The 21,372-nt window shown below is 53.5% G+C and overlaps 1 protein-coding gene across 1 annotated transcript in view; it reads right to left on the bottom strand.

The window, feature by feature from the left end:
• ZSWIM5 (zinc finger SWIM-type containing 5) overlaps positions 1-21,372 on the bottom strand; it is a 98,917-nt gene that overhangs the window by 2,594 nt on the left and 74,951 nt on the right. Inside the window, exons 3-13 of the mRNA XM_017824629.1 lie at positions 18,329-18,477; positions 17,551-17,701; positions 11,933-12,112; positions 9,435-9,611; positions 7,162-7,308; positions 6,095-6,232; positions 5,353-5,613; positions 4,804-4,939; positions 3,024-3,181; positions 682-845; positions 294-375 (exon numbers count right to left, since the gene is read on the bottom strand). Of these exons, the coding sequence (XP_017680118.1) occupies positions 294-375; positions 682-845; positions 3,024-3,181; positions 4,804-4,939; positions 5,353-5,613; positions 6,095-6,232; positions 7,162-7,308; positions 9,435-9,611; positions 11,933-12,112; positions 17,551-17,701; positions 18,329-18,477 (1,743 nt within the window). The remainder of the gene's footprint in view (positions 1-293; positions 376-681; positions 846-3,023; positions 3,182-4,803; positions 4,940-5,352; positions 5,614-6,094; positions 6,233-7,161; positions 7,309-9,434; positions 9,612-11,932; positions 12,113-17,550; positions 17,702-18,328; positions 18,478-21,372) is intronic.

The following is a 21,372-nucleotide window of genomic DNA, read 5'->3' as shown; positions in this document are numbered from 1 at the left end:
CAGGGCAGAGAGGGACAGGCAGAGGCTGCCCTGTGCTGCCATGCTGCAGGGCACAGCGAGCACTGCTGGCCTGGGCCACGTACAGGGGACCCATCCCACTCCCAAACCCAGCCACTGCTGCAGCCCCAGCCCTGCCAGCTGGTGCTCTGAGGTGCACTCAGTTACCCACGAAGAAATGGGAGACCCAGGAGAACTCAAGATACCCAGAACTACAAATGACCCTAGGATTCCCATGCCCAACCCCACTCCCACCACATGCAGGCCAAATCCCCCCAGCACAGTGAGGCACTCACCCACTTCGGTAGCACATGTCACCAGCCACCTCACCATCTCCCGCCGCCGCCAGTTGAGGGTGGACAGGGTCATCCGCATCACCTGTGAGGCAAACTTGGGGTGAGTGGCTGCCTCACAGGGCTCCAGTGAGGCCACCCTGCAGAGTGGTGCTCCTCAAAAATTCCTCTGGTCCAGCTGGCTACCAGCTCCCTGGTACTGCCTCACCTCCACTCAAACCACAGCGAGCACAGGGGCTTCCCAGGGCTGAGCTCCCCTGCTCAGGACCATGCAGGGATCAATTTACTCATTCCATGGGGGACACCCTGCTTGGTGGAAGACCTTCACCAGTGTTTCTGCCACAGCACGTGGGGCAGAAGGGCCACCAGCATCCCCAGCACTATCCCATACCTGGAGCCCCAGTTCCAGCGCCACATTGAGCAGCGTTGTGTCAGAGTTGCTGTCAGCTGGCGTGGCGATCTTGAATGCATCCTGAGCCAGCTTGAAGATCAAGGAGGAGGAGTGGATGTTCTTCTGGATGGCCTCCAGCACTGTGCGTAGGCGCAGCATGTCCCCTGTGTGAAGGGAAGAACGGTCAGATGGCTCAGCCTCCCTCCACCTTGCCATGGAGCCCCATCTCCTGCCTGCACCATGTTAACAGTCCCTTCAGCTTGCCAGGCCCTCTGGACACACAAGGATGCTGGATCTGGCCCTGCAGTCCAACAGTCCAAAATGGAGCATCCTCCCTAAGGGGTGACACATCCTACAGCATCCTTCCTCACTCAAGTTCATCCTCTCATGGAGACGACAAACAACCCTGAGTGATTCCAGACATGTCCTGGAGCTTAAGCAGACATCTCCAGGCACCTGGATGTTCCACTCTGTCCTCAAGTTTGACAGCTGTACAGCTGCCTCTTCCCAGGAAAGGAGGGGTTTGGGGAGATGTCCAGTACTGAACAGCTGCAGAAAGGTCAGTCTTCATTCAGGAACATTAAAAAGAAGAAGAAAAGCTGTTTGCTGCACACATACTGTCTTGCCTAGTAAGTTCCTTCCCTCTGCAGGGCAGGGCTGGGGTCACCCAGACTCACTGCACCTTGCTCCTGCATGTCCCAGATCAGGCAAGCAACTCTTGCAACCAAGGAAGGCTGAGCTACCCCCAAAGAAGGGGGTTCATGGCACAACACCCAGTGGTGCTGTGGGTCTCCTGCCATAGGAGGTCGTGGGTGCTAGAAGGATACGTGATGGCACTGGGAGATAGGGCAGGATCTTGGAAGAGAAACCCATCGAGGCACATTAATATCGTGATCCTGCATCTAAGCTTGGGAAATCCCATGTGGGACACACAGGGTGGGGAGAGGGACCTTCGGGGTGTGTGCAGAGCAGAGTGCCAGCGTGCCACATCAGGTCTCTCTGCTTTGTTCGAGCTTCATGTTTCTAATCCCAGAGTTGTAGACTGAGCAGATGAACCTCATGCAAAGACAACCAGCAGTTTTTCACAGCAGTGTGAAAAACCCAGCGCTGCACCTGGACACGCGGAGACATCTCGGGTGACTCAGAGCTAAAGATATCGCCTGCCGCCCACCGCAGCCGCTCACACCGCCACCAAAATCCAAGCCTCCCTAAAATGGCTCATGGGGGCGCAGGCAAGAGGGGCCGTGAGGACACAGGATCACATCAGGACGTGCTGCAGCAGGGGAACACCTGAGGAAGGGGACGGTGGGAAAAACAGATGCAATCCAACGACTCCATGCCCCTCATCCCATTAGGCACTGGAAGGGAGAAAAAATCTAAAGGATAAGCCAGGTACCAGCTCTCCATCAGGGCACTGCAAGTCAGAGGCAGGACACCATCAGCCCCGGAAAAGCAGCCTAGAGGAGGAGGCTGGAAGGAGAGAAGAGGCTGCCAAGGCAACAAGGCTGAAACTTTCTGACAGCTTGTTTTCCTTCTGTCTCATTGGGAAAAACTTTCCTCATCAGGCTGGCAGTACCAGGACAACAGCAGGCAGTGGTAACTGCTCGTCCCACTGACCCTCATGGGACACAAGGCATCCTTGTGGGGTTGGTTTCTCGTCAGAGGGATGTTCAATGAAAAGCCTGTGCTCGCCTTCATCATTGTGCCTGGCAGGAACTGAAGAGGCCTAAGGGACCAGTGAGGAGGTGTTTCACGGGCCCCCTGTGGCTGGGACCAAAGTGTCCCACCCAGCACGGCTGATCCCATCTTCAGCCCTGACAAAAGCCACTTGTGGTTTGGTGCACAGGGAGGTCTTCTCTAACAGCCTGTGCAGGATCATTACCACATGACAGGAAGTGACAAAGCAGAGGTCAAAGGATAAGCAGCTTCAAACTAAACCATGGCATGAACCCACAACATGCCTGGCAGGGCTCATCAGCCTGGCAGCTGACCGTGCTGCAGGGCAGGCACGGTCCTGCATCACCCAAGGGCAGTACCCAGGACATGCAGCATTGTAGTTGGCATCCCTGCAGGCTTGCCTGCACCTCCTGGGAAACTCCCATCCTGCCCTGCTGGAGCACGAGCCCTTTGGGACAAGAACCCCACAGACTCTGCTGGGCTGCTCCAAGGCCAGTTCACCACACCTTGCCCATAGCAGGCTGCCAGTGGGGCACCCAGCCGGTCTTTGCCAGTGCTCGAGGGAGCAGAAGCAAGAGCTCCCTCTTTTCTCCAGGAAAAACCCTTCGATGCTTTTGTGCAGCATCATCCCACCAACTCTGCCCCAGAGCTGCCCTGACACCAACCTTTTGCTGCCGTGAGCATGGTGGAGGCCAGCTCGCACTGCTGCGACTCCAGGTGCCCCAGGGTGAACCAGCGCGGGTACCTGCTGGGCACCACCGACACCAGGTGGTGGGGGTGAGTCACGTCGCCAGACGGTGCTGTGGTCTCCAGGACAGGTAACCTGAAGGGCAGACAGGAAAAGGAAACATCAGACCCCAAACCAGCCCCATCTTCACCCCCTGTCCCCTGCTGCCAGGGCGAGGCAGGGGCTGCCTGCGGGCAGCTGCCTGCAGCGACGCCTTTGAACGCATCCTGCTGCCGTGCACATGCGGGGCTCCCCAGGCTGTGTGCTCAACACATGGGCACGGGGATCAATCTCAGACCGACTTGAAAGGAGGAGAACAATCCGTGAAGTGATTTATAAACTTGCAAGGGAAAGCACAGACCTCAGAAAAAAAAAAAAAAAAAAAAGGAAAAGAAGTAAAATCCCTCCTCCCTTCCCACTCCTTTCATGTCAGAGCAACCAGCAGAACTCCTGACTGTATCATCTGGTTCTTCTTAAGACGCTTGGTTATGATCAGAAGCAGTGGCACGTTTCCCCAGGGCCTCCGCAGCCGGGTTAGGTTACCTGCTTTTGAGGGGATAGCCAAAAGCCTGGAAAGCCCAGGGGAGAAGCAAGCCTAAGAAAGGGGAGCAGTAGTCTCATGTCACCAGCCGTGGTGACAAATACATGTTAGCTTTTAAACCCCTGAGTTGGTGCTCGTGTCACTAACTTGATGGCATAGCTGAGGCATGTAGGAGGGAAGCTGCCCTCCTAAACATGGAGAGCATCCAACTGTCTCTGCTCTCCTCACTTGCAGGCTTGAGGTAACCACGGGGCAGCAGAAGCCCAACCTTTCCAGCCCAGTCAGAGGCCTTCCACTGCTTATTAGCTCTGGTTGTCCTCCTGAGCAGCTCTTCCCAGGACAGGGGGATTTCAAACCTTCTCCCTGTGCTGGGGAGAGATGACCCATTTCACTGAGGAAATGCTGCAAGGAAATAATGCTCTGGGGCAGGACTTTTAATGATTTGAGAGGGAGAGAGCACTGGGATGCTCTAGGGTTGACACTCCTTCAAGCATTGACTTGTTTGAGAAATTCCAGCTTTTTCAAGACCCATCCAGGTCCTGTCAAAACAGTGCAGTACACAGGCTGATGTCTGAAGTCTGTCATGCATCGGGAAGGGAGATAGGGCAGCTCTCAGCATTAGCTGTATCCCAAGTCCCAGAGACAGAAATGGGATTTAATGGAGAACAGAGTACAACTGTGTTCTCCACCTGGCTCTGCGACATCCTGGAGCCCACGGCAAATCATCCACCCATCTGTGCCAGGATAACAGCCCTTTTTGCAGGCAGGGAGGGCTGCAGGGTGCCCGAGGCCTGGCAGACAGAAGGCAGATGACAGCTCTGTGAGTGCCTGGGACCTGCTCTGGCAGAGGATGCCTGTCACAGGGACAGGCAGGTGGTGGTCCAGGCTGGGGTAAGGGGTTGAGGTGGAGAGCTGGACCAGCAGACATTACTGGACCCATGCAAATATTACAGATGTGGCTTATAAACCAGGAATCACCCAAAGGGAGAGCAGGAAGCTTTTTGCACTGCTGCTGTGCCCAGGTGGCCCTACACACTGCACAAGATCCCAAGGATGGCAAGCTCCAAGCTGTCTCCACTCCCATCCCTGCTCTGAAGTTGCAAAGCATCCCAGCTTCCCACTGAGCCCAGGAGAGAGGCAAAAAGGGAGGCAGAGACAGAATTAAACATGCACCAACCTCATGGCCCGCAAAGCCAGCTTGTATGCCAGATCTGCATCGTGGGGCAGCAGGGCAGAGAACAGGTATTTGGCAAAGGTGTGCATGGGGACACTCTCACGGTGGATGACTTCTCCCAAGCCGCTGAAGGGACCACCTAGGCAGAAGCAGAGCCCATCAGCCATAATTAGCACAGCAGGATCTGTGGCTGGGGTTTGCACCACCCCAAAGCTCTCAGGATCTGCTGCCCTGGCACGTTACTCAAGTTAGATCCAGGGCTGCTCTTTCCTTCTCTAAAGAAACCTTTCAGGTCAAAAAGCCTCAGAAACTGAGGTGCTTAGCACCCTTCTCTGTATTGCTTCGGAGTTGGTCTTTTCCCAGGGGTGCCAGCAAATCCTTGCTTTGCCAGGCGATGGGGCAGAGCAGCCATCCTACAGGCTCTGCACCACACCCACAGAGGAAGAAGCCAGGATGGGGTCATACAGGCGTAAACTTTGGAAAGGGCACCCCAGAGATGTTACCAACATTCAGCTAAGACACAGAAGTCAGGTAGATGAGCTGAGTCCCCACCTTCCAGAAGCAAGATGCACTGCTTCCGCAGGGTCTGCACCAGCACCGGGTCCAGCTCCAGGTCCTGCAGCCGAGCAATGATCTGCTCCTCATTGCGGCACACCTTGTCCTGGGCATAGAGACCTTCGGGCATCACTCTCTGCTGACCCATCCCCATCAGGGCCACCTCTAAGGCCAGGGACAGGTAGGACTCGCCACTGTCTTGGCTGCCGGTCACGACGGGCACATGTTGATACACCGGGGGTTTGGAGTCCCCAGCGTCTGAAAGAAGAGAGAGCAGATTCAGTGCGGTTAGAAGAGTCTTCCAAGGTAGCAGAACCATGCCAGAGAAAAACCTCTCAACTTCAGAAGCAAGACCCACACTGCCCCTCCTGCCCACCTTCAGTCACCCAGAGATGATGGATAAAAGCTCCCTGAGGGAGATATGGGCTTTACCCTCCCTTTTGCTGTCACTGCAGGAGACCCAAGACACGTTCAACAGGGTGCACAGCTGACACTAGAGCCTTCCCATGGACCAGCACACCTCGTCCCAGCTCTGCTGAGCTGTCCTCCTGCTCTGCTCTGGCTGCAAACCCTGGGGAAACTCAGGGTCACTACCTTCCTTCTCTGCACAGCAGCTGTGCCCTGGCTGCTCCTGCCAAGGCACTGAGGGCAGACTCAAAGCCCAGGTGTCCAGAGCCCCAGACCTGCACCCACCTCAGCCACAGCCACCGGGAAAGGAGCCAGGAGGAGCACTTGGTACCTGAAATTTCAAGGCAGTTTTCCTCTTCTAATCTACAAGCTTCGGTCAGGGTGAGAAAGAGGCAACCGATGGGGTTCAGAGGGTGGCCTACCCAACCCTCCAGGTTGGTGATGGTTGTTGCTCCTCGCTGCAGCAGCTCTGCAAAAAATAGAACGGAAAGACGATAAAAGTAAGGAATTTAAAGACAAGTTCTGCACCCGGAGGGGTCTCTGAGACCACAGGCCTTTTTTTCCTCCCACAACCTGGGTATGGTAGTTCACAAGGGCAAGGAGCAGCTCAGAGCAGCCACTAGGCACAGACAACAGAGGGAGCAGGCACACACACACAGAAAGGTGCCCCTGAGGCCACACAAACGACTGCATGCAGCAACATGCTGCGACTTGTTCTGTGTTCCAGGAGGACATGAGGGACTGCAGAATCCCAAGAGAGGGTCTATGAAGTCAGATCTGCAGCTTATGGACTAATTTGCAATGGTAGCCTGAATGTTTTGGAAATACAAGAAGAAATCTCTCTTGAAATGATAAAGACTTCCAGTGAGTCTTAAAAGATCCATTTTTTGGTGATGTCAAGCTGGCTGAGCTGGCAAGGACCAGGAGTTGCTGACCTTCAGCAGCACTGCAGTAACTGACTCCAGCTCCCTGCAAAAGGAGGAACACTGGGATTGCCTCCTGGTACATTTACTCAGGAAATGCAAGGTGGAGGTAGCACACACAGCCAGTTACTGCTGCTCTGCAGAGAGGCAGCTCCTCTTTAATGCAGGCAGCACTTGCCTGGGCAACCAGACACAGGCAACTGGACACAGGCAACCAGACACAGCGACTGTGGGAGCAAGAACATCCCTACTCCAGCAGCCTGAAGACAGCATGAGGGCAGCTCCATCCTTAGCATGGGCCTATCAACTCAGGCTGGCTCAAGCAAATCAGTGAAGTGAGTAATCCCATGCAGTGCTGCCCACCCTCAACCTCTGCCACTCTGAATGGGGCAGCACAACTCTCTTGGAAGTGGAGAAGACTTTCCCAACCAGCTGAGACACCCCAGGCAGACCTCATGAGACACTTCTCCCATACCTTTCTTCTGATGCTTATATATTTCCAGCTGCCTTTGCTGCTGCAGTCGCAGGGTGTTGATTATGGCAACAGTTAGTCGGAGAGCTTCTCTGGGGTAGCCGTGGGAGCGCAGGGCATCCACCCGGGCACAGGCTGTCGGGACATGTTCTGCAAGGACAAGCACAGGGGCACGGCTGAGCCGGACGAGCACAGACATTTACAGGATGGCACTGATGTGGCATCTTCTTCTCCTGATCTTCCCCACACCCCAGCTAAACTCCTGCTTCCTGTTTTGAATTCACCCCTTTCTCCCTGCTCCTGGAAGGGATGCCTACCAGGAATACTAACGGGACTCCTACCACACTCAACCCACAGCAGCCACGTCAATACCTAAATCCCCACCTCCGCAAAGCTTATCTAATGGAAGCATTTCCAACACGCCATTGCTGCAATACGACAGCTCCAGCACAGGCTGGTGCAACCCTGCCACTCATTTCTCCTGAAATCCGCACGGCTTATCGTGATTTCTCTCACTGCTGTGCACCCAAACACTTCTTGTTGTCCTGACCAACACCTCCTCCTGCTCTCATGGCACAGGTGATGACACACAGGGTGAGGCTGGGCATCCAGCCCTGCGCTGGGGACACTGGCAGATTTTGGGGCGATGCTCTGAACTGCTTCCTTAACAGCTCCATGGAGCGAGCTCTGCAGACACCCCATCTCTTCTGCAGTTCTCCTACCTGGTGTTTTATTATTAGGAACAGTTGCATGGAACCCCCTCCCAGGACTCACAGTTGCTTAGGAATTCATCTGCTCCTGCTGCTTATTGCTCACCTGAAATCACAAGCAACTGTGGAGAGGATTATGACTGGGTGAGAAATTAGCAGGAGCAGATGACATGACATGCTGCATAACAAGCAGCAAAAATCCCATTTTCTTGCAAAATTTCCTACCAAGGGGAGAAAAAAATCCGGGCAAACACAGAAGACATAAAGTTATGGTAGAGGGATAATTTCTATTCCTGGGAGAGCTCCAAAAGCTCTGGAAATGCAGACAACCACCTCTACAAATGGGGTTTCCACATCCCAAAGGTCACCCACAAGGAATACGTGAGGAAGAGGTTGTCAGAACAAACACATCTGTAAAAGAGCTTCTTGTTGCTCCCTCTATTCATTTGCTAAATGGATGAAATATTCATCTTCTCGCTGAATTCATCACTGGAAATTGCTGACAAATCACACTCTTCTCCCAGCACTGAGTCCCTGAAAGGGTGCCAAGAAAGCAAAAGCGCAAAATCCAAAAATTATGGCAAATACATCAGAAAAATAACATGCACCAACCAGCTGGACTGAAGGGCTCAACAGAACCCACATTAGGCTAGGGACAGGGGAGCTGTGTCCATCACATCCCTTCTAGATAGAGCCCATGGACGCACTAACCCACCAATGCTGCCTGTGGCTGCACAGGGAAGAGACCTTCTGCCTGCAGCTGCCCAAAACTCTTCCCTGTGTAGAAATATCCTCTCCTGCTCCAGCTAAGATGTACCAGCAGCCTTCACATGGGCCCTTCCCTGGCATTAATAGCAACTTAGTTTCTGCTGCTCCAGAAACCACCTCTCTAGATGACTTTAAATATTCTCTTCCCATTTGGCTGGGTGGTGGCAGACCCCAGCTCCCAGAGTGTACAGCAGCGCAGTGGTGGGCTTTGACCTGTTCCATGTCCATATATTCATCTCTGTAGGGGATGAGTCATCCCCTCTCCTGGAGGAGGTGGGGGCTTGTGTCTCCCATTTTGGGATCTGCCTCAGGGCTGACAGCCCCTCAAGCCCTTCATCTCACTTGTTCTCATCCCAGACTTGGAGCTGTCAAGGATCTGCAGATCTGCCCAAGGTCACGACTTTGCAGTAGAGAACTCCTGTGTCTTGAGGTACATGGGCTAAAGTCCCCCTAAAGTCCCCTTTCAAGGGACTTTAAGTGTCCAGTCCCCCTGTACTCAAAACAGTGAGAACTTGCACTGGGGACAGCTAAACACTGTCAGGATGAAAGAAGACATGATAAGCTTGGTCCAAGCTGCCCAAGAGGAACCCAGACTGTAAAGACATGGGGATTGCTCTAAGAACTGTGGCTGGGCATCAAATTCCTCTGCTTGCCCCACTCCTGAGGCTAAGGGCAGGGCAGCAATTACAGTCTAGGAGGCAGAAGCTTGCAAGGACCCCAGACAGCCTCAGGTGGCTCTTCTCCACTAGCAGCCCTCCCCACAGAGGCCACGTAAGGGGTGCTGGTTTGGATGCTCACCCAGCCACAGTGGCTGTCCCTGGGAGTTGAAGAGGAGGCTCTCGCCCTCCCGCTGGTAGGAGGGGGACACGTAGAAGTCACTGCTGATGATGCGCTGCAGGTGGCTGTCCTGCCAGTGGAGGTCACAGCCCTCGATCGCCCGCGTGAACACGGTTCGTCTGGGCCTGGCCAGCGAGTCTGCAAAGAGAAAAACCATCAGGGCCTTGCTGGGGCAGGGGTAGCCTGTTCCTCCTCCCAGACGTGACCTCCCTGGACAGAGCTCTGCCTTTACAATGAGAGCAAAGCCCCATTTGGTCCCACCCCAGGGGCCCACACCATTTCTGAGATGGACACGGGGCTCTGGCTCCTGCAGTGTGGCACATTGCCTTTGGATACCTCTCCTGCCCACCCCATCTCTGATGGAGACTAATGTCTCCTTAGACAGCATTGCTAAGTAACTTGCTAGAATAGGTGACTTGGCCAGAGAGGTGAGAAAAGAGGCAGGGGCCACTCGTCTGTTTGCTTTCTGACCACAATCCACTGTCACATACAAGGCTGATGCCTTGAAACATGGCAGTGCATTCCCTCCCCTGCGAAGCACAGCACGCAGGCAGCTGCCCCCGGATCAGGACTGGGCTTCCTCAGCATTACTGCCCTGCAAACACCATGAGCTCTCCTCCTCCTCCTCTCCAACACAAAGTCCTGGCTTCACTGAACCACAGCTTCTTAGATCAGCAGCACCTGAAGCCACGAAGGGAACTACAGGAGCATGTGTCATCAGTCTCCGGGTGACAGGGGTAACCATCACCTTCCAGCAACCTCCAGGGGCTGCGTGAGGAGGCGGGAAGGGAGGAGACAGCATTGTCTGAAACCCCACTGCTGCCCTGCAGTGGATGTCTGTGCTCCCCTTCAGAACTGCTCTGTAACTTCATGGGCACTTCTGAAGCTACCAAATGCTGGATGAGCATTTCACTCCATCCAGATGGATCAGACAAGTGGTTTGTCATAAGAAAAAACCTGTCCGGAGTAATCCCCCTATCACTTCAGCCACACTGGATCATAAGGGCCAAACACAGCCCTTATGGCTGCAAAATGGGAAGCCCCAAAGGGGCTGAATGTTAGGTCCTGCAACCCACAAGACAGGCCGAGGTAAACGCATTCAAAGGTGGAAAACAAAAGGCACTGTTCAAAGCTGATCCAGGGAGGCTGGATAAACACACTCCGGAAACGATGACAACAAGCAATTAGCTGGAATGCTGCAGGCACCCCAAGGTGGAAAGAAATTAAACAGGTGTTTCTATGTTGAGAACCAAGCCTGCTCACTTTACCAGGAAGGATTTCAGGAATCAGCTGTTCTCCTTCAGTAATAAAAGAGGCTGGCAACAATCTGCAGCAGTATTTGCATATGCACAAACATGAACCCTGGGACACCTCCAGGATCCATGCTGCTTTCAGTCCCCTGCTTGGAGAGGCAGGAGCACTGGGAGAAGGGGACATCCCTGGCATGTGCTTTGGAAACTCCCTGCAGGTCTAAAAAAAGTGACCTGCTCAGCCCCAGTAACTTGCCCTGAATGCTGGAGTGAATCTTTGGGAGAGCTGGGAACACCAGTGTGGAGTCCTGAGGCTGGTGCAGGACATAGAGCAAGGCCAGGTTTAAATTAAGCTGCTCTCTGAGGATGAGCATAGGGAGGCACTGTGGGCAGTGGGGTGTGTGGTCCTGGCCATGGCTGGGGTGGGTTGGCAGGACAGCCACACTCCTGAGCCGCTGCTGAGGGACTAATCCCACCCCAAGGAGTGCAGTTTCCTTCACTGCTGTCCCACTCTCCTCTTCCTACTCTGGCCACACATAATACACCAAAGAGTACTCTAGTGCACTAGACAGAGGCATGCTAAGAGCAGTAACAGTCAATTAATGTCTACTTCAAGCAAAAGAAAGGAGAAAACATGCTTAAATTTAAAGGGATCAAATGCTTTGTCAGGGGTTGAGAAAATGTCACAAGGAACAACCCCATAACTACATTGCTCCGTCTGTGCTCTGCACTTGAACTGCGTTAACATTCCTGGCTAATGATTTCCCTATGACCTGAATCACAGCCCTTAAGTGAGGCTCTGATGCTGGGAAAGGGACTCTGCATCATCTCCAACTCCTCACTCTCACATTACAGCCAGGGCTTCTGAGCTCAGCTCTGCTCCAGTCAAGTGGTACTGGTTTTCTGTATAACCCCACACCCAAACCTGCACAGAACGTAGCGGTCTAAACTCCCCCAAAGTTGAGTTGCTTTAAAATGGTCTCTAATCTGATGCCCCAAACACAAGTGACTTCATCTAAGATGCAGCAGAGACAAATATTTCCAAGTGTATATAAAACCAGAGGCAGTAAAGAGAAACATTTTGTACTCCTATGGCTCCCAGAAACATCACCAGCAGGTGAACTGAGGTCTCTCAACTTTGAGTGAGTTTTGACCTGAACCCAAATCCTTTGGCTATCAGCTGGGTTTCCACCCCCTGCCCGGACTCACCTTGGCTGTGACCGGAGCTCTGCGTAAGCGCGTTAGTGATGTTGGGAAGCTCGTTACCGTAATTGCCATCTTCCAGGGGACAGACGTCCATCTCGCCCCACTTGCGCAGCTGCCGGAGCCAGCAGGATTTCTCTTCCAGCTTGCAGTGAGGGTTTAACACCACACACACCCACAGTGCCCCTAAACAAAGCCAAGAAGTCACTGAGGTGCCACTGCCGTACGCGCCGGGCAAAGCTCGGTGCTGGGCAAAGCTCGGTGGCTGCCGTGCTCGCCGTGAGAGCCCGCAAGGTTTCATCGAGGTTCATAAACTCATTTCAGCATAATGCACAGACCCAGGAGGGGGATTTACAAAGCTTTTAAATAAGAAGGAAATTAACTCTATCCCAGCTGAAACCAGGACAAAGTAGAACTCCTCCATAATGAAGCTAAATTATAATCTCATGAGATGGGGGACAGTGGGGAGGAGGGAAGGAGAGAGCGGCTGTGTATGAATTTGTGAGTGCTTCTGTCTGCCAGGACAAATCTAGTGTTTGAACTACACATCAAAGCATGCTTAAAAACACCCTGGCAAGCTGCAGAGTCTGTATCTCCAAAGACTAACCTGATTTTGATCCTACCCACGTTCCAAGCGCTTTAAAACCCGCTCTGAATGCTATTTCATCTGCCATTGTTCTTCAGGCCATTTGCATTCAACTATTTAAAAAGGAGATTTGGTGTATTTTCTTTCTTTTTTTTTTCCTCTTTTTCTTTTTTAATCCCCAGTAGCCCCCAGCCTGTAGAGGAACCAACAGCGGAACCTCGAGCTTGGCTTGATGTCTTGCAGGCAAGAGCCCTCCCAGGTGTGAGTCCTCTGGATCTCACAAGCGGAGATGCCCACCAGAAGGACACACATGCTGACACCCTCTAGGTCAACCGTGGGACCTCACAGTCCTGATGATGTTGTCTGCTACGTGAGAGGTAAAACCGGGACCAAGGACATCTGTCGTCATTAAGATCCAACTCATCCTTTCATAAAACTGACACTGGTGCTGTGAACTGAGGCTTGCCGACTCTCCTGGGTCACTCACTGCTCTGGTAAGGGCTACAGCAACCTAAATAACTGCAAAATCATGAATACTCCTCTAGCTAATTGCATTTCTAGCCAAATTTCCCTGCAAGGCTGCCAAGATGCGGCAAGTTCCCTCCCTTGTGCCTGCCCCATGGGGTGGGATGGCTGTGGGCTGGCACAGCTGCAGTGTGAAGTGCCCCCAGGGATGCCCTCAGGCTGAGCAGCTCCTGCTGCTCCTCTCTCTGCCTATGTCAAATCTTGTCATACACATGGGACAGCTCAGCCTCCTGCAGAAGAACATTCCCTTGCCTCTCCTCCATGGGGCCAGCATCAACCTGGAGCACCCTCCCTCTCCCAACCCAGCCTGGTGCTCTCCCCCACCTCTCCATGACTCCCAGAGCCAAGTTCCTACCCCAAAGTGACAGCCTGTGGCAGGACAACATCACCCAACACGCCTCCACTGCACAACGAGGGGATTCCTCCACAAGCCCAAACCCCCTCCCTCGCTCGCTGTGTTTTGAGCGGCAGCTCCCCAGCTGCACAGCCCTGCCACCGAGCCAAACAGCCCCGAGCAAGGCTGCAGCTCTGACACAGGCAGCCAGAGCAGCCGGTCCCTTTGCCAGGCAACACAAGGCAAAACCAGACTGAGCAGTGATGTCCTGGCTCTGGCCCCACTCTGGCGTCTCTGCTCCTCTGCGTTACAGCTGAGCTTTGGTGGTGCTTTTGGGATGCACCTCCTCAGACCCATCCTTTGCCAACCTGGGACTTGTGGACATGTTTAGTTAAAAACATTAGTAAGGCGTGGAGGCTGTGCACGTCTGGCTCCTCAGAGCAGTTTGGCTCGGCAGGAGAGACGTCACCGCGTCGCAACGCAGACGGTGGCAGCAGCATCACATCCAGGAATGGGCATGGGAAAAGCAATCGCAGGCACTGAGGACCAGCAAATGTCCAAAGCAGCTCTTTCCTGGTCCAGCTCCATCTGCCTCTCAGCTTTGGGGCTCCCAGGAAACCCCACCAAAACCCCTCTCCTTTCTGATGAACATGGGGAATTAAGATTTTTGAGCTGCAACATCAGCGATTAATTAATGTGTAAAAGAGCTACCTCCTTAGGGGCCCATCCTTCCCAGAGTCCATGTCACTCGCTCCCAGGCTCCTGCAGGCTCCACAGGGGATGCACAGACATGGCATCTTTGAAAAAATCAGGTCTCAGCTCCAGAGAATGAGTCTTCTTTAAGGCTCTAGTTGCTACCCCTCAGCCAAGTGGTGGGTGCCTGCCCACTGCCACTCTGAGGGCATAGAACTCCCCACCTCCTCGGATGGCCATGAGATAAATCCTGCACTTGGCTCCTGGTGTTGGGCATCCCCTTCCCACCAGGGCTCCCGCCTGTTGTCATTGCCCTTCTTCGCCCACTTTGGGGCTGCTTGTGTGAAAAGCAGCCTCCGGCAATTCCAGCTCACGCCTCTGCTGGTGCACAGAGCTTGGCTGACAGGCGGTAACGAGGCTTGGTGCTCCGGCTCCACCGCCCCCAGGAATGGGATGCACCCGCTGGATTTTTGGCTCCCACAGCTCAGCTAATATGCGATCCTCGGAAGCCTCATGACTCTGCTGCCTATTTTTGGGAGCCCTCCGAGGCATCCTTTGCCTGCCAAAACGTTATGCCCCTGGGCTCTCCTGCAGAAGATGTGGTGGGGAGATGGGAGCAAGGAGGGAAGTGGGATTTGCATATGTCTCGGTCATGATAATTATCTGGGAGATAGAATAGAGTGGTTTTCTGAGCCCCATGGTCAAGTGACATCAGCTGACAGCACAAGTGACTCCTGTCCTGAGCCAAAATGCCACGCCGGGTCAGACTCCGTGTCTCTTCATATGCTGCAGAAACCTTCATCTGAACTTTCCAATAGCAGGAGGTTAAGCGGGGAACAAAGCAGCAGATCACGATTAAGCTAAGCCTCTAAACAAAAATGCTTTTTGATGACGGGGCTGGGTGCAGGGACGGGGGGGTCAGAGCCTTCCCAGCCCAGCAGTCCTGGCTGCCGGCCCCGGAGAAGACAGGCGCTCCGATCCCGCGCCCAAGTTTCCAAACCATCAAAGAAATTCTCCCGTTTCCCACAGGGTCGCTCCCCGGCTTAATCTGCTGAAATTCCCCACTGTAAACAAGTGGCCGAGATAAATAAACCCGTCTCCAGGCAGATTAAGGTCAGGCTGCACTTCAGCTGGTTTTTCGTCTATTTTTTGTAATTAGGCTTTAATCGTAAGTACTAATGCGCCAGGGCAAATACTCCCACGCTGCTGAGCTCTCCAGCCAGCAGGTCCTTCCTTTGGCTCCCCAGCAGACGGGGCAATAGATGTTCAGTTGGCAGCACACGCACAAGCAAACGATCCCATTTTTATTTTAATTTTTTTTTTTTTTTTAAACTCCGAAATCCTGCAAAATCCTTTACATTTTCCCCAGCACAAATCCACAATCTTCTTTAAGGCTGATCTTCTTCCAATCCCACGCAAGTCTGTGATGCAGTCTTTGGTAAAATCAATGATTAATTATTAAACACGTGCCCAAAATAATTTCCAAGAGGCCCATTTTTTGCTTCCACGTGATGGAGGACTGCGGTCTGTGCCAGGGCTTCCCATGGCAGCTGGCAACAGGCCTCTCATCCCTCCCTTCAGCAGCAGTGGTAACACCAGCAACTTTGGCATCCACAGCCCACTGGGAGTCAGACAAGGTGCCTTCACTGCCTGATATGCCCCGGCTACTGTTACCCATCCAGGGATGGTTTGGGACGCCTCTCTCTGTTGCTCAGGTTTGTTACCAGTGAGCTCCACCAACTCACAGCAGCTCTGGTCCCTCCGTGCCTCCACCCTTCCTTCAGAGAGATGCTCTGTTCCTACAGCAAACGCTGCCCAAGGCCAAATCCAAAAGGCTTCTGTAAAACAGGGGGAATAATCCCTGCTTTGAGTATAGTCCATGCCCATCCTGTCCTGGAGCCGCTTCTTGGAACATCAATGTGTCCTCTACAGGGGCTTCTCTTCAGCGTGGAGATGCCCAGACCCTCCCATGTGACATGCCTATGCCAGGCGAGCTGCTTGCTCTGACGTGTGTTGGCTGGCACCACACTTCCCCTGCTGTCACGTTGATCCAGCCCTGGTAAGGCCCTGATGTTCCCCAGCCACTTTGCCATCTGCCGACGGGGACGTGCTGTCACCTCCTCCCACTGTGCCGACCAAAACTGCATGCGCCAACCTGGTCCTTGTACGGCTAAGCCGGGACGGAAACCCAACCACTCCCCCCTTGTCTGTGCAGGAAGGGAGGGAGGGCTCTCGGCTTGGATACAGGGCTGGAAATCTGGCCAAATAATCTGTAATTTTGGGCAAATTGCTTCCTGTGTCTAGGCCTGCCCACACCCCCATCCATTCACGTTTCACCAATGCGTTTGCTTTCTTCCATGCGGAAATTCTGGCTTGGTGGACTTGGCCACCTCTCCAGGATCCTTGCTTATCCAACTGTCTAGCTGCAGCATCCCAAAATCCTGGAAATATCTTCTTGGCAAGCAAGCACAGATGAGCTCTCCAGAGCTGGTGTAGTTATTTCCATGCAGGGAACTTCATACAGAAGCGAGTCATCCCATCCCTGCCCAGCCCTTGTCTGCACAGTTTGGCCAGGGTCCCCAGCCTCATGACTATATTTGCATTTTCTGGGCACTTGGTAGGAGGGTCTGTGATTTCCAGCTGCAGCTTCAGGTGCTCCAGATCCTGGACCATCCTAATCCTTCTTCCAGCTCTACAAGATTCCTCTGGTCCCAGCCAGTCAGTCCTTGCCCTTGCACAGCATATCCTACCAGCAGGCTGCAGAGAAGCTCAAACTCACTCATAAAACTATGGCTCAAGTCAAACTATTCACCCAAGATCACAGATGTCCAGGACAGCCCAAAACTGTTGGGTTAACTTCACCACACAACCAACCTCCCCAAGCCCACATCATCTAAATGTTTTGTTCTAATCATATTACAGTGTCAGCCAGCTGAGCCAGTGTCTAAGGTGCTTAGACAGAATTACCCAGAGCTGCATTTCCCTTACAGCCAGGCTCTGTGCCACCCATCCTGCCCCCCTCACCCCGGAAACGTGCACCACAGCAGGCAGAAATCTGTTAGATGTGATGACACTCGAGAACCTGCCTTTCCCCCTCTGGATCATGGTTCCTCCAGAAACAGCACTTGCACATCCAGCTACATCCAGCCCCTAGGGCTCACCAGCCCCCTGTGTCCTCCCTTGCAAAGGCTTTGGGGCAGCACACCAAACACCAGGCTGCTGCAAGTATGGGACTGGCCACACGCTGCACACTCATCATCCTTGACCCCTCTGCAGGAGAGGGGCTGGTTTAAGGTGTTGAACTGTGTGGTTTGGGCCTGATCCAGCTCTCCCACCAGGATTTCCCCAGCAGGGGATAAAGTAAGCTCCTGGCATCTCTCAGGGTCTCTTCTCCTAGAGAAGAGCCCCAAAGGGCCTCTGGAATGATGTCCATTGGCCCAGCAGCCCAGACAGCCCTGCTGTTCTCTGCAAGGCAGTGGCCCTTACCCAGCTCATCCCAGAGCTGCCGGCACTTCTCCGTTATGCCCGTTCCCTGCTGTCTCCAGAGGGAGAGCCGAGGATCAGCCATGAACTGCTCTGTTATCAGCGTCAGCATCCTGGCCCCGTTGGAGTCCCTCATGCGCAGCATCTCCCGGACCTGGAAAGGACAAAGAGAAGGTCTTCAGTGAGACAAACATGATCCCTCAGAAGTGTTAAAGATACGTTCACCCTGCTGGCAAGCCACAGCTCCCTCATCCTGAGGGTCCAGACTGTAAATACATACATGTATATATGTGTGTGTATGTGTATAACATTATACATTACAATCCTCATGTAATGGCAGTGATGAGGCTGGTTGGAGCCCAAGTGAGTAGCAGCCACAGCCAGGCTGTGAAGAGGACCAAGTGACTAAGAACATGAAAACAAAGCCCTTCTGCAAAGAAAGAGAAGAGCCCATAGGCTGCTGGCACCTTTCCATGTCTTGGTAGGCTCTGCAGGGTTGGTTTTTTCCCCACCATGCTGAAGGGGAGACAAGGGAAGGCCTCGTCTTGCATAGGAATCATGGCAAGCCCATCACATGGGAGGAAGGGACCTGCCAGGACAGCAGGTGAGACAACCCAGGCCTGACCCAGAGCCTGGATTACAACCGCCTGCCCCGCGACAGGGCGAGAAGGCACTGGAGCAGAGATTCCCAGCTGTGATGGGCACTCTGCCAGGGCAGCCAGCAAGCTGCCAGCTACGTGACATGCCGAGCGGAGATGGGAGAGAGCAGCCGGCTCCTCACCTTGGCAAACATGGAGTTGAGCTGCTTGCCCGAGCCGTAGTACCCTCCCTGAGATAGGAACAGCTTCACCTGCTCTCGGACCTGCTCCTCGTCCAAGTGCCAGCAGTTCTCGTCGTCGATGCTGGCCCCAGCAGTAGGGTCAGGAGCGCCTGAGGGGACAGGGAGGGAGGAGAAAAGAGACAACTGTGTTTATCACAGAATCATAGAATCAGCTGGGTTGGAAGGGACCTCTGAGATCATCAAGTCCAACCCTTGATCCACTACCGCTGCAGTTGCTAGGCCATGGCACTAAGTGCCACATCCAGTCTTATCTTAAAAACCTCCAGGGACGGAGAATCCACCGCTTCCCTGGGCAGCCCATTCCAATGCCTGATTACCCTCTCAGCAGATCAGCAGTCCCACCACCAAGGAGTAGACCTACCTCTATTTTATTAGTTCAGGTGGATGAGTGAATACCACCCTGATTCCCAGGCAGGGAGCTCCAGCTGGCAGCACCATGCTCTCCCAACACAGTGGTGGCAGCAGCCATCAGGAGGGATCCTGACCACAGGGCTAATGCTTGCCTGGCCACTCTCCCTCTGCATCCCACATGAAGTGAGGCTGAGGGAAAGCAGGGGCCTGCCTTCCTCCAAAGCCCCAGGAGTGCAGGCAATGCAGCTGCAGAGCCTGGAGCGCTCCATGGCTCCAGGGATTGCCCAGGGTGCTCAACCTGCTGCTTCACATCACAGGTTTGTTAAAGCATCAGTAAAGCTCCAGTTCCTGCAAGCCCTTTCCCATGTTTGGAACAGTTTAACAAAGCTATCACTGCATATGGGCTCCAGAGCCCTGGGTTAAACACCTGGTCCTGCCCCTCATTTGTTTTAGGACAGGGGACAAGTCCCTGGGCATCCATGTACCTGCCTGGGAGAGACCCTCTGTAGGAAAGAACGAAGGATCGATAATCCTTCAAAGAGCAAACTGCGACCAGAGCAGGGCCTTTGGCAGTCACACGCACGTGTTCAAAGGCTGTACTTCACCTTCCAGAGAACAAAAAAAGACAGAAAACCCACAAGTGCCTTAAACAACTTGGACCAAATTTCCCTTGCCTTGCCCCTTTCAATTCCCATTTTCTCCCCCAAAGCACTACCCTATCTCCCAATGATGGGTTCCAGGGCTCACAGGGCAGGCAGCAGCACGAGTCCAGCAAGCAGCCAGGAGCACAAAAGGGAACAGAAACTTGGCTTTTCAGCTCCCTGTTTTTGAGTCCTGCTCAGGAACTCGTCAGGGAGAGCCAATGGCAAGGAGGGACAGAGGTGGCTGGAGGATGCTCCACTCCACTTTGGTCTGCTTCTCCCATCTCATCTCCCTCTCAAGCAAGGAAGAGGGTCAGAGAGCTAAGGGATGCTGTAGCTGACATATTCCCAATTAAATCTTAATGATGTCTTCCCTACTTGACTGGGATCTGAGTGGGTATCAGAAACCACTTTTCTACAGAGACAGCTTGGGATACTGTGCATGCCTCAGCCCCGTGCGTTGCTGAACCAGGAGCTCAAATGCAATTCATGAAAATCACGCTCCAGAATGCTTGTTCAGCAGGGCAACTGTCTCTTCCTGGCTTGTAAGCAAGACAACACCAACCTGAGGGGTTTTGCTCCTCCAGGAAAGGCTGAGAATGATCCTGACCCGGTAGGATAGTTATTTGTATTTAACATCCTTTACAAAATTACTTTAATTTCTGCTAACTGTCACCGCCTGAGAGAAGTTCCAGCAAGCTCTAGGCATGCTGAAGGGACAGGATGCTGCTGCTCCCTCTGCAGAATAATTTATAGGTGACACAGCCACGTAATTGGGACGGGAGCTGAAGCAATAGAAAGGAAATCACAGCTCCTGGATGAGCATGAAGGCTTTTGCCTACAGCCCCACACATGGCCTGATCCTCCTCCTCTGCCGCCAGCGGCCAAGCCCTGCCATAAGCCACAAGGGACAACCACGCCAGGGACAGGGACAGTCCACCCTGGCCCTCTGAGCTTTTCTGTGCCTTTTCCTTCCCTCCCCCAGCCTCATCCTTATCTCACAGATAAAGAGCAGACAAGCCAGTGATTATCCCCTATCAGGAACCGATGACTAATCTGTCTACCATGAGCGCTTATCCGGCCCCATCCCTAGGTATCCCAGACGCTTGCACTCTTAATATCCTCCTCCCCACCCTCCTGCCCACCACTCCTAGCTGCAGCTACCCAGAGCAGCCTCGACTGCCTTTATAGGGTCACCTGGCTGCATCTATAGGGACCAGGAGGTGCCTGGGGTGACCCATCTAAGCTCAGCTCATCCTTGGTCCCTCACCGTGGCCGCTGCGACAGATTAAGGTGGAGGAGTTCTCGAGATGCAAAGAGCGACTGCATTTTTTTGGGGTTCCCCGGCTACCCTCGGCGCTTGCTGCTCTCACGCAGTGTTAGAGACGGAAAGCCCAGGCAGCGAGGAGAGGAGTGTGCAGCTAAATAAAACCTCCTCCTCCCACACAACACATTGAGCACTTCGCACGTTGGGGTTCGGGCCGCAGCCAAATTAGTAACGCGCCTCCCGCGCCTCCAAATAAAACCCAAATTTGCTTGTAAATGTATTTTGCTCTCCTACAAAATATTCGGAGGGAGGGCTGTAATAGCAGATTCCCACACGTGCAACACAACCCGGCAGATAACAGGCTGCCCAATTACGCCGGGGAGCTGGATAAACATTTAAGAGCAAACAACGGGATTTGTGCTGGGTTTAAATATTAATGGCAGGATTTGTCCACTTCCCTTTGCCAACGTTCACACCGTGGGGGCTTCGGCAGCGGTATGCCGTGACGCAGCTGATGAGTGATTCCATGTCTCAGCTCCAAAGGAGCCGGGAACGGCATGTAAAACAGCCCGGCGCCTGCATAACACATTTCTCATATAGCAGCATTCGTGCTCCAAAGAGCCCTGTTTCAGATGTGCTGGATCTTGGTCCTGCCGGATTCAGATTTTAAGGAAACAACGTTGCACATCTTGAGTGGAAAGTGTTTCACCAGCCCTTTTACACTG

This window comes from Lepidothrix coronata, unplaced genomic scaffold (genome assembly GCF_001604755.1).
Source record: "Lepidothrix coronata isolate B3197 unplaced genomic scaffold, Lepidothrix_coronata-1.0 Scaffold112, whole genome shotgun sequence".
Taxonomy (NCBI): domain Eukaryota; kingdom Metazoa; phylum Chordata; class Aves; order Passeriformes; family Pipridae; genus Lepidothrix; species Lepidothrix coronata.
The sequence above is the reverse complement of the archived record's forward strand: the minus strand, read 5'-3'. Positions and strand labels throughout refer to the sequence as shown.